This window comes from Epinephelus lanceolatus, chromosome 10 (assembly GCF_041903045.1).
Source record: "Epinephelus lanceolatus isolate andai-2023 chromosome 10, ASM4190304v1, whole genome shotgun sequence".
NCBI classification, from domain to species: Eukaryota; Metazoa; Chordata; class Actinopteri; order Perciformes; family Serranidae; genus Epinephelus; species Epinephelus lanceolatus.
In genome coordinates, this window is record NC_135743.1 from 18,074,622 (window position 1) to 18,087,483 (window position 12,862).

Below are 12,862 nucleotides of genomic sequence, written 5' to 3' on the forward strand. Positions count from 1 at the left end.
CTATTGTCTATTGATTCGATAATCACCCTCTATGATCACAGTGGTGGTCTGATTATCATTAGGCCTAGCAGCTGAATTGTAACATTGTTATGGCCAGATAATGGCCGGTTTCCCAGGATCCACCAGAGCAAGCAGGAACACAGCATTAGCAGCGATCCAATAATAAGTCCTGTGAATCTGAACGTGATTGAAATCTTTCTTTGGAGAAACAAAATAGTGTTTGAACTAGAAAGTTTACTTTTCTGTTGTGTGTTTTTTTTTTCCCCTGTAAGGAGAAGCAGAAACAACAGTATCAAACAGCTGACAATTGCAACCAGACTGAGTGCTGTGACTCTCACAGGAAAAACAACAGATGAAACCTTTGTTTGAAGGACGCACACTTCTCGTTTGAAAGGGACAGTATTCTCAGTTTTATTACCCATCGACTTCTTTGGGTCTGATAGCAGGAGCTTACCTCGGCTACCTTTGCGTCATCATAAACTGAAGATATGTTTGATGTCGACTCGTGTGTTTGTTAGAATTGTTTGTTGGCTGAAGTGTCAACTCCTGCTGGTAGCGGCTGGCAAGTCCATTACTTTGATTGCCGTTTGACAATCTGTCTTTATGACAGGCGACCATGGAGCCTTGCCATCGATGGAAGAGAAACACATCGATCTATCACCCGGCGACCTCCGGCGGCTTTCAAATTTAGCCCTGTGCACAGATGGACATGTTGAGTGCTTCTCGACAGAATCGGGTATTGATTGTGTGGAAGTTAATGGCAGAGTCATATTTTTCTGTGTGCATCTGACTCAACCCTCCTGTCGCCCTTTCTTCCCCCCGCTATCTGTCCTTATGATTCATTAGTGGCGCCACAGAGCCTCCTGTTTTGTTTATTCTATTTATTCTGAATGAGCTGCCAGTTACAACCGGCTCTGTCTCCTTCATATTTATCTTCCCACCTATACCTCTACTATTCCCCGTTGATCTAATCATATGCTCCGTCTCCTGTTCCCTTTTCGCAAGGATTTCAAAAACAGCACCTGCTAATTACACAGTAAACACACACCCAAAAACCAGTCTGATCCCAGAGTTTATTTTTGAATTCTTTTTTATTTTGTCGTGCTTTGTATCTTTCCCCTATAAAGAAATAGTTAGCTATATATCAACAATGACACATGGACTCTAAAATAAACAGGAGTGAAAGACAGGAGAAGAGACGACTAGGCACAGGAGACAAAGAGAGAGAAAGAGAGAGAAAGACTCCGGAAAGAGAGGAAAGGTAAGAGTGAAAAAAGACAGCAATTTCTCTACAGTAGAACCAAAAACAAACCATGGGAAGTGTACATTTCTTTAACATTTACAATTATAATAATAACAACGGCAATAATAATAACATTAACAACAATCATAATTATTCAAATAATAATAATAATTAATAAAAAATCAATAAGACCTCTGGTTTCTCATAAAGACAAATGATTTTTTTTATTCTTTTTTTATTCATTTTCTTTAAAGATCACTGGACAGTGGTTTGTTCGGCTTTGCACCTCTATAGGCTAATATTCTGTGTTAGTATAGTTGCTTCATAATGCGTTTCAATAGTAAACTGTTTTTTTTTTTTCATTTCTTAAAAGTTTCATTTAATTTATGTTGCTGTTCTTTTTTTATACAAATAAGGAATTCAGAGATATGTATACTTGTTCTGTCAACATGTTTACTGTACGTATGAATGTGTGCATGTATCTGCATATGTGTGGTAGCATTCAGGGAGAAAAAAATACCCTTCCGTTTTTTTATTTTCTCATTCATTCACTCCTGTTGCCCTTCTTATTAAGACTTTTAAACCTTTTTATCCTCTTAATGACATTCTAAAATAATTAAGCTTTTCTTTAATGCCTTAGCAAGTCATATTCCTTTCTTCTTTGTCGGGAACGCAGCCCAACACTAATCCTTTCATTATTAGGAGCCAACAAAGGAGGAGCGATAGAGGGGGGACAGACAGAGAGAAAGAGAGATATAAGGGAGAGGGGAGAGGATGGTAACAGGTGAACGGAGAGGAAGGACGAGATGGAGAGTTAATTAAAAGAAAAGAGAACCACCTTTCCCTCACTGTTGCGGCGAGGGGGGAGAAAAAAAAAGATGGTTTCTTTTCACAAATTATCGGCAGGCCACCCAACAGGGATTGCAAAACAGGACAGTTATCTTGGTAATAAAGTCTGTATACTTCCCGGGACTCTGGGCTGAAACGCTCCAGTGTTGTTAGGGAATTATATATGAGTAGCGCTCTGTAGGAAAGATGCTTTGGCAATTTTACAAAATTTCAATTTTCTTGTGTCTAGCGCTCAGTAGCTCCTGGTCAACTCCTGCCCTCCCACCACCCCCTCCCTCCCGAACACACTGCTCCCACTGTCTCCATCAGTTAAAGATTGCGCTTTGTGAAATAGACGGTTTTCTCCAGGCGTGGAATTATAGCAGTCATCTGCCTGTAATTCCCCCCTTCCACTTTGGCGGCTGCACGGGCAGAGTGCCTGTTTTCTTTGTGCTCCCTGCTTCCCTCTCGATCAAAAATAATTATGGCATCATTTTGTTATTGTCTACATTCCACCCCCCCTCCCCCCCCCCCCCAGTGCTCTCTCGCTCTCTCCAGTTTCTCCGACTTACAGTATATGGCACAGTCATTAATGGCTGGTGGGTCTATAGGCTCTCTTTTTCTCGATCTGTCTCCGGGTGTGAGTGCGTGTGTGTGTGTACATGGAGGATATGGAGTGGAATGGAGCGGGATGGATTGGCTGTGTGCAGTATCTGTATACAGTCGTTTTCAGAAGGCCGCCTGTTATGGCGCTTTGTATAGAAGTGTGTGTGTGTGTGTGTGTGTGTGTGTGTGTGTGTGTACTGTATATAAGGTGGGACAAAGGGGAGAGGACGGGATACAGGGAATGAGGTCAGAAGAGAAGGGGATAGGGAAGGAGAAGGGCTACAGTAGGTACTCCTTCTTGCCCTGGCTGGCGTCGTTCCCATTGAGGAAAGCCTCCTGCACCTCACCATGTTCATCCAACCCACTGGCCTCATGGGTAAGATAGGAACCTGCGAGAAGAGACAGAGAGAGAGACAGAGCAGGAGGGAGATTGGAGGGGGCAGGTTAGGTGGCAAAGCGTCATGATCATTGCGGCGCCATGCAGCGTAATCAAACCAATCAGCGCTAATATTACTGAGTTCCATACCTGTGACTGATTAATTCATTAGTTAACTGATTGTTAGGTCAGTACCAAGCAAGAATAGGCTCTCGTGTACGGTACGAGCCTACCGGCGGAAATTAAAGGTAGGGGATGGATGTGATAATAGAAGAGGCAGAAGAGGAGGGGCAGGTGGAGAAGAGAATAGAAGACACGGAAGGGAGGGAGGAGAGATTGGCAGAGAAGGGTGGAGGGAAAGGTTAGGTGCAAGAGAACAATGGCACGTTTGCGTCACTCACAAAACCCATCACACACATTTTAACACCCCTCTGGTCCGTATGATTAATGATTCGGTGCAGTACAGGTTACAGGGAGCGAGAAATGCTCAAGTCATCTTCCCGCTCGAGTGTCCCTTCACTCCGGGGGTGAGTGACACTCTAATTCTCCTTACCGCAGAGGTTGACTGGCATGCTGACAGTCTCAGCAGGCCGAAGACAAAGCCCTAATGGCTCTGTCTCAACATGGTTTGGTTGTAACGGTTCTGTCTCTGCGCTGATTGGCGGTCAAGCCATACTGAATGTTGACTGACGGCTCGTAACCATGGTTGCTGCTTGCTACACTGTTCTCAGATCATTTCTTGGCAGCCCGGGGCGCACAGTCGAAGGCTGCCAACATGGGGGCACTTAAAAAGATAGGGAACGCGGAGAGGCTGCTTTTAATAGATGAGCCTTGATACACTAACACACAGTCATAAAACATGGGGACCGCACCTACATTTCCCACCCCACCCTATCTCTTCTGCTATTCTGGCCAAGGTCGTCCATCATGGACAGTGCCCGCCTGGAGAGGAGCATCCCATCCTGTCTGCCTTGCGCTGACAATTTCACACCTCAGTTTAAAAGACTATTTTCAAAGAATCTGGGTGTAACTGGCCTGCAATGATTTTTTCACAGCTTGTAATGCCAGAAAGTGGCGAGATGAGAAAACGCGCCTGTGAAAAATGTGATAAAACGCTCTGATTGCCAAAACGTGTCCCTTGCTTGTGAAAGAAACTTTTGTTTTACTTGGTGTGTGTGTGCGCGTGTGAGTGTCTGTGTGTTACCTTTCTGTCGAACAGAGCACCAGATGGTGACGATGAGGACACAGATGACAGTGAAAACCAGCAGTGCCAGAACGCCACCTATCACCGCATATGGTACTGCACTGTGAGTCTCTACCACTGCACCAGGATCTGAGGAAGAACAAAAGAGACAAATAGTGTGTGTGGGTGGAGTGTGGGGGTATATAAAGGGAAATACGTAGATAAAAGGCGAGAAGAGTGCAGGCAAAGAAATGGAGACAAAGAGAGAGATAGATAAAAAATGAAAGCAGGAAAGATGTTGATTGGGGGGGGGGGTGAGAGAAAAAAGCACATTAAAACTGCAGCGTGGGAGAGGGTACGGGGAGCGAGACGGCAGAAAAGAGAAGTCAATATCTTCCACCCAACTTGCATTATCACCTTTCATCACCCCCACTGCACAGAATGCCAGACAATCAGAATGGGTGAGGAAAAAGGTGGAGAAATGAGGAGAGTGAATAAAAAAATAAGTATGTCAGCCTCTGAAAACCCACTCCAGCCAAGCACCTGTCAAGACCACAATGCATTTTGAATGAGGGAAACTTTGAGTGTGTTTACACCCGGAGTGGTGCAGCTCTGGGAAATGAAATCAAACACTTCACCGCAAGATGAGTGAAGAGAGATGAAAAGATAAAAAAAATAAAAATGTGAGCTAAATTCTGTGACATTTTGTAGTATAAAATTGCAGCAGTGGTGAGGAATTATTCATGTCAACCTCACCTTTCACCAACTTTACACTGCTTTAAAGTAAAGGACAAATACTAAAAGAAAAACAGACAAATAATGAAAGGAAGCGTCAGTTAGTGTTGAAAGGATTGATCGATCAGGTAATCACTCAGCTACCAGAAACACTTAAATTGACAACTTTCATTTCAACACATTATATTCATTCAAGCTTCTGAAATGTGAGGGTTTACTGAAAGTTGTAATCATCAAATTTTAGTGGTCTATTTATGAATATTATTATTAGTATCTGTACTCTACTTGAGTATTATTACTTGGAAACATATTAATTTGCCTCCACTGCATAAGAATGACAAATATTGTACTTTTGACCTCACTACATTTCTATGAAGGCTCTTGTTACTCGTTACATTTGCTTTGAAGTAGATGATTTTCCTTCTTTTCTAAAATACAAGAGTCCATAAACAGTGATCATGCAGTTTTGCATGTGGTTTGTTTGTCCAAGTGGTGTTCCCGTATCTCTACCATGCACTACTCAGACTGGGCAGCTCATCGGTACAGACAGGTAGATAGGAGAGGTCATCGGCAGGTGGTTGTATTTGGTTATGCAGTGTTACTATGGCTACAGTAGCAGATAGAGAGGAGGATTCCCCGCCAGATCACCCATGGCCATACCTCAAGTCCATGTTTGAAGTTTTTAGGATGAAGAATTATTTGTGTTGTTTTAAATGTTTGCTTTGTTTAACACGGAAGCGTATTGCATTCACTTGACAAATAAAAAAAGCCCTGTTTTTTGGTGTAATTTTTTCTGTTTTCTGTTCTGTCCCTGTTTTTCGTGGTAATTTTTTTCTGTTTTTTGTGGTAATTTTTTTTCCTGAACGAGGAGAGGCTCCCACCTGACACCTGCAAGTGACCGGTGCCTGGGTAAAGTCGACAAACTAATGATAACACCATCTATATGACTTAAAGACAAGAGTATCTCCTAGTGTCTCAAACCCAAAACAAAGTAAAACTGGATTAAACTAAACAAGTGGGTCATGTCTGCTTCCATTATATCGAGCTCTCAAAAAAGCAATGAAAGTGTCAGTTGTTCTATTGCTCTCTTAACTCAAAAATGCTCAGAAAAAAACAGAAAAAAATTACCCCGAAAAAAAACCCCCCACGAAAAACAGAAACAAAATTACCACGAAAAACAGAAAAAAATTACCACAAAAAAACAGAAATAAATTATACTGAAAACTGAAAAAATTACTCAATAAAAAAGGATTTTTTTTATTTTTATTTGTCAAGTGAATGCAACATGCTTCCGTAGTTTAACACGTGCAAACTTGATCACGCCCTACAATGATCTGCATTCAACCTGAGAGGGCATGTCGAGGTAAGTCAGTGGGTTGTTTTAGAGTCATTAGGTTCGGTAAATGCACTGTGACAATATACAACAATGCATTAGGCAGTGTCGCTTTACAGCAAGAGGGTTCCTAGATGGAACCCAGGGTGCAGGGTGTGAACCCTGGGGTGGGGGAGCCCTTCTGCGCGTGTTCTCCTCGTGTCAGCGTGGGTCTTCCCTGGGTATTCCGGCTTCCTCCCACAGTCCAAAGAGGTTTGGTTAAGTGGTGACCCTGAATTGCCTGTAGGTGTGAATGTGAGCGTGAATGGTTGTCTGTCACTGTGATAGTCTGGTGACCTCTCACCTCTCACCCAATGTCAGCTGGGATAGGCTCCAGCCCCCTCGCAACCCCAAACAGGATAAGCGGTTACAGAAAATGAATGAGCTTTTATTTATATTGGAGTAATATTTGACCAGGAGTATCTATACTTTGACTCAAGTAATAGAGTTGTGTACTTTGTCCACCACTGTGTTTTAGTCGCCTTTATGAGCCATCTGTATCGACACAGGGAGCTGATCCTCATCCATGAAGCCCCCCATGTTTCACTGCCATGTTTCTACAGTAGCCCAGAACAGACAAACCAAACACTGGCTCTAGATAGGGCCATTTGCATTTTTGTGTCGACCACTGCAATGATAAGCCGAACAGTGTTGAAAAAATACAGATTTTTTTCACCAAATTGCTTTATTCAAGGTTTTCATGAGTTTAAATGACTGGGTCAGTTTGTTTTGTAGAGGAAGAGACCTCTATGGATAATTCGGCTCCCAATAAAAACCTCCTGAACGTTTGGATCTTAAGTTATCAGAGAAAAAAGGTGAGCACCGATTAGCAGGTGCTGGGCTAGCGGCCTGTCTGCAACGAGCTGAACAAGATTTGGGAGAAACACTGATTAATAATGTAAAGCTGTTTCAGTCAGTGTTTTTACTGGTTTTAATCACCTGATCTGTTTGTTTTGGAGAAGAGGAGACCTTTGTGGATAATTTGGCTTCTGGTAAAAACCTCCTAAAAAACAAACACTAAAGGAATACCAACCAGGAGTTCATGCTTGGCACATGGGAGAAGTTTCAGCTGGTTGCAATCTGCAGTTCTCTCTGATAGATGCTACTTTATACCAACAGTTTGTGGAATAAACAATTAATCATAGTGGAAGAAATGATCAGCAGATTCAGTTAGTTGCAGCCCTGTACGCAGTTCATAAAGCAATCTTAAGACCAAGCATGCATCTATGCACATTTTCACCAGTAAATAATCTCAGGCAACAACACAAGCAGGTGATTGATAGAGTGCAGGGGTGCAGAGACAGAAAAATAAATGGTTGGTAAAGTATGAATTCAGGTAATCTGTGCTGCAAAAAACAGCTCTTTGAGTCTGGATTTACAGTGTCTGAGTTGCTGACAATAACAAAGATTTTTTTATAGGACTGAGGGGGTGTAGTGTAAGAGCTGGTAAGGCCAATAGGAGGCAAGGACACAAAGTTATTGATGCAGCTCTTGAACCTTGACAGAGTGGAATTAAAACATGAATCATTAATACAGTGCTAACACAGAGAGATCAGGAGAGAAATAGAGAGTGAAGGAGGAGGAAGAGCACTGACTGACAACTCAAGAGTTCTTGTGTATGTCTTTGAGACATCACTGAACCCTGCGTGCATCACAATCCTGCTTAGGTTCATGATCAAATATCAGCGTGTGTGTGTGTGTGTGTGATAAAGTGAGAATCGGTGCATCTGCAGGCACACAGGACATGCGCGATTCAACTGCGATAGGATCGAATAGCAATATTTCACAGGGGATGAAAAAGCAAGAAGTCAAGCGCTACACCTTTCCCTCGCACCACCCTAATCCACCGCAGCCCAAAGCACCACAGGAAATGAATGACAGTATTGAAAAGTGCGCCGTTTCTCTGAGGTGCCCCTGAGTTGATACATCAACATCGACTAAACGTTCACCAAGCTGCTCAAGCCGTCGCTTTTCCTGTGACTCTTTATGACATCTCCACACATGCCCAGCAGGTGAACAACCTCTACCTGCCACAGACGGTGGCGGCGGCAAAAGAAGAACAAGAGGGGATGCTCTCACTCCCGCTGCTTCATCTCTCCTTTCAAGTTACAGAGAGGAGACAGAGCAGCCGAAGGTATGGAAAGAAAGGAGAAGATGGTAGGCGTGTGTTTGTGCGAGCGTATGTATGAGATAAATAGATTCTGTAGATAAAAACAGAGGCAAACTAGTGTAAGAGTGTGTTGTTTTACACACACACAAAGACACACACACACAAGGTAGCAGAGCAGTGCCAAGCAGCCTTTTTTTCTCCTGCTGTGTAACATCACCATCAGGGAGAACATGGTTAGACACACCTTGATCCCTGATCTTTCTTTCTTTCTCTCACCCCACCTTTGTGTGCCATTGTGAATGTGTGTGTTTGTGGAAGTATGTGTGTGTGTATGCAGATAAATAAGTTTATGTAGCATCTCCCTGGCCCTCCAGAGGCCAGTGTCAGTCCTTGGTAGTTCCTTAAACTCTTAATGCAGATTCATTAACAGTACCCATCAAGCACCAAGAGACCCCGCCCCGGACCACACACACATATGCACATGCACACACACACACATACACAAATGCTGACTGGGTAATGTGTGTGTGGGGAGCATCAAACAGCCAGTGATAAGAAAGAGGGAGAGAGTGGGTGGTTGCGCACGGTGCACCCCAAGCGTCTGCAGGCACGTACGCTCATGGAGATGCAGGGCAAAGGAAGGTTGCAGTAGAATAAGTGTGTGTGTGTGTGTGTGTGTGTGTGTGTGTGTGTGTGTGTGTGGGCCACCTGAGAGTCATCAAATGAGTAGGGGAGTGAAAGACACCAAAGGAGAGCAGGGAAGGACGGAGAGGGAGATGGAGGGTAGCAGAGGCAGAATAAAACGGTGTGTGTATGTTACCTTTTGAGTCCGGAGCGAAGCTGGGTGTTAGGAGGGTTGGGGTGGTGGGATGGGAGGTGATTGGTTGGGTGGTGGTGGGAGTAGTGGGAGGGACCGTGGTAGTGACTGACACATTATCTACAGACAGACAGGGAATGGGATAACACACACACATACACAAATGCTATTATCTACAACATGCAGTGACATTTCAACAAAAGCGTTGCAGGGTTTTATAGCAAAGTTACTACAGCCTATAAAGACATGAGACATGCTTTATTATTGCTGGATAGTAATCGAGTTTCTAGGCTGCCCCGCTTCTGCATCCTGCTCACTAATCATTGGATGGTAGTCTCAAAGACAGCTCATCTGCTCCAATGAGTTTTGAGAAGGTGGAGAAGCTGTAAAATACAGGAAGACAGTGGCGCCCCCAGAGGCTTGTTGGGAAGGAGGCTAAATTACGTAAGGAGTAAGTTAGGAGCAACTGGCATGGCCATTGTCAAAGGGGTGTCTTGAACTCTCACTTTAAGATGTCTACATGAAAATGGGTTCTATGGGTACCCACTATACTTGAGTGAATGTTTTGTTCCTTACCATAAACTTAATATAAAGATAGACAACATGACAACTCCCCAAAAGTGAAGCCAAAGCATCTAAATCACCCCCTGGTGGCTGGTTGCAGTATAGGTCATAGTAGTATAGTACTATAGTAGTATAGGTTTAGTCAATGAGAATGTGTGTGAGGGGGCATAATCACATACAGCGAGCTGCAGTAGTGACCAAGGGCTCAGCAGGGACAGAGCACCTGCAGCAGCAAGCAAACACGCCGTCTGCGGCCATTTCGACTTCACCAGCGGACTCCACTACAAGCCGATTGGCTGTTGAAACATGTGACGAGTCTTACGTTCAGCATGCGATTTGACCAGCTGAGTTGCAGGTGACACCATCGGCTGGCTTGAGTCGAACTCAGACGGCCAGTTCACACTGCCACAACCTTTCTCTGCAACATTCTAAGTACATGTCAAATAATTTTGCCCAAAGATGGTTTCTGTCATTTTAGGTAGTCCTGATCACGCTGTTGTATGTTCAAGAGTTCGTTTTTCTGAAAACACTATTGATGGCGCTGCTTGTCGGACAGGTGTTTGGGTGGGATCTCGGCACCGCAGAGATCACTACTGCACAAACTCAGGCTCCAAATGATGTCACCAGCACAAAACGGCAGTGACGCATTGTCCATCTATGTTCCTTACAATGAATGTACTCCTTCGAATTAAAGCCGAATATGTGTCTCAAGAAAAAGAACAACCAGCCTCTTTGAATAAAAATGAATCACCTAAAGTGTAGATATTCAACACGTCGTTATAGAACTCAAAATGTTAACTGTACCACCAATTTTCAGTTGCCCCATGTAGCCACCCCTAGGAAAAATTGCCCGGGGGGCGCCACTGCTGGAGGAAAGACTTATTCCAAACGTGCTGATTAGCAATTGAGGCCGATGCCATTTCGATACCAAAGACAAATGTTACTAATTATTTTCCCAAACTGAGCGTGTGTGCAAAATGAAATCGACCTCGACCCCTGACAGGCGATAAGGACAAGGACAAATGATGTTCTGCGGCGGCCCTCTGTGCCAGCTCAGGGGGGGTTAAAGGAGATGTTTACAATAAGGAAGACATACTTTAAAGCAGGGGCTGAAGAGAATCATACCTGGCAGACTGACATTCATCTATGAGGCAATTGGACTATACAAGAACACATTCTCTATCACTGACACATTTTCTATGGTACAATGGCAGGAGAGACAGAGACATTGTCTGTGACAGATGCATTCCCAATGGAGCAGTGCCATGCAGGGACCGTCTCATTCAATGCAGAACAATAGCTTGGATCTTGACACATTCTCCGAATCAATGGCTGAGACACAATGGTAGGTAGAGGTAGAAAGAGACAAGTTCATATTGCCGTTAAAGACAAAAATAATGGCTGACAAGAACTAAAAGGGAGATGGAAGAGCGGGTGTGAGAGTGTGTGTGTGTGCGTGTGCATCAGCACTTTAAGAGTGAATAACATGCCAATTCATCAAACAATCTCTATAAAACCACAACGGGCGAGGTAGTCTATGCACTCCTAGTCTCAGGACACACACACACACACACACACACACACAGCTTGTTTTTAAAAATACATGCAGGCTTCCGCACTCCAATACCCAGACCACATGTTCATGAACATTAACACACAAACGCATAATTGGCCACGCACACACACACACTTACAACACTCACACAAAGGCATAGTGAAACAGTATACACACACACACACACAGGCACACACACACACAGAGGCACACACACACACGCGCACACACACACACTGCCCTTTCTGCTCAGGAGTAATTTATTGGTAAGTATTCCTCTGTCTCTCCTCTCCCTTTCTCCCACTGGCCCTGAGATCATCAATCTCTTTTTGCACTCTTCTTATGTCAGCACTATACCTCTCCCTCTCCTGATTCTTTTTTCTCTCCTCAAGCCCAGCCTTGGTCCTCTTCTCCCTGTAAAGAAATGTTACATGATGCGTAGTGTATTTTGTGGGAAAGACCAAGAATTGAGCAGAGTTTTCTGTAAGGTGAAGAAAAGGAAGGGAGACAGGGCCAGATTGAGGGAAGAAGAGATTACCAGACAATTACATAAGTATGTGTGTCTGTTGCTCCTGTATGAATGCATATATGTTGCATGTGTGTGTGTGGATCCACGTATGTGTGCACGTGGTTGTCACTTGAGCCTGAGGATTAATGGCCAGGGTTGCTGCATTAATTAACTGGACACTGATTAATTTCTCTTGACTATCACAAATGACCTAAAAATAGTTCTTTCTCACTTTTTCCCAACTTGTTCTTATCTTCCCACCGTCATCCCTCACTTCCTTTTCTTGTTACTCTCTTCAACCAAACTTTCTTCCCCTCATTTACACGCCCCCTCTTCCCTCCCTCACATCCCTTCATTCGGCTGCCTCTCTGGTTTCAGTCCTCTGTGACTATGTTCCCTCACTGCCTCTCTCTTCAACTTAATTAAGGAGAATGCCATACAGCTGTCGTTCTCTTGGCCGATAGCGTCCCTTTTTTTCCTCTACATCATATTGTTATTCATTAACACTATATGGCTGCCAATCAGGCACACAGCCCATGTTATTTCCAGGGATGGATGTGGCGGCACTTGCGATAATGACGTTTCTCCTCGTATCTCATTCTCACAGAAGTGCGCCTGAGGATACTGCGGCGCCATTTTGGATGAGCCCTGTTATTCTTTCATGTTCAGTATTCCTGATTATAAGGGGCCTTGCCCAGAGCAGTGGTAGCTCCAGCTGTCAATCAGTGCACAGAATGCTGGACATTGGTCAGAGGTCCACTTGCTGAGGCCATTAAGGCCAGCACTTATTGGCTGAGGACTCATTCAAAATTCACCCAGACGGCAATAAAGGTGCGTCGTCATGTGTGGAGGAAAACTACAAAATTGACTCGGCATTATCTCCGTCTGGCTTCCTCTGCCAGTCGCCCCCAACCTTTTTCCACTTTCACTCACATTCGATGTTTTTTAAAAGTCTCACTTCATTA

General features: G+C 43.9%; 1 protein-coding gene across 7 annotated transcripts in view; it reads right to left on the reverse strand.

Annotated features, from left to right (window-relative positions):
- Positions 1 to 2,688: 2,688 nt before the first annotated feature.
- cadm4 (cell adhesion molecule 4) overlaps positions 2,689 to 12,862 on the reverse strand; it is a 211,066-nt gene continuing 200,892 nt past the window's right edge. For 2 of the 7 annotated variants that reach the window (XM_078171715.1, XM_033641310.2), the window contains exons 7-10: positions 9,274 to 9,390; positions 4,258 to 4,386; positions 3,204 to 3,282; positions 2,689 to 3,066 (exon numbers count right to left, since the gene is read on the reverse strand). In XM_078171715.1, coding sequence (XP_078027841.1) covers positions 3,242 to 3,282; positions 4,258 to 4,386; positions 9,274 to 9,390 — 287 coding nt within the window. In that variant the 3' untranslated portion in view covers positions 2,689 to 3,066; positions 3,204 to 3,241. The remainder of the gene's footprint in view (positions 3,067 to 3,203; positions 3,283 to 4,257; positions 4,387 to 9,273; positions 9,391 to 12,862) is intronic. The other 5 variants (XM_033641309.2, XM_033641308.2, XM_078171716.1 and 2 more) reach the window with 3 other exon arrangements.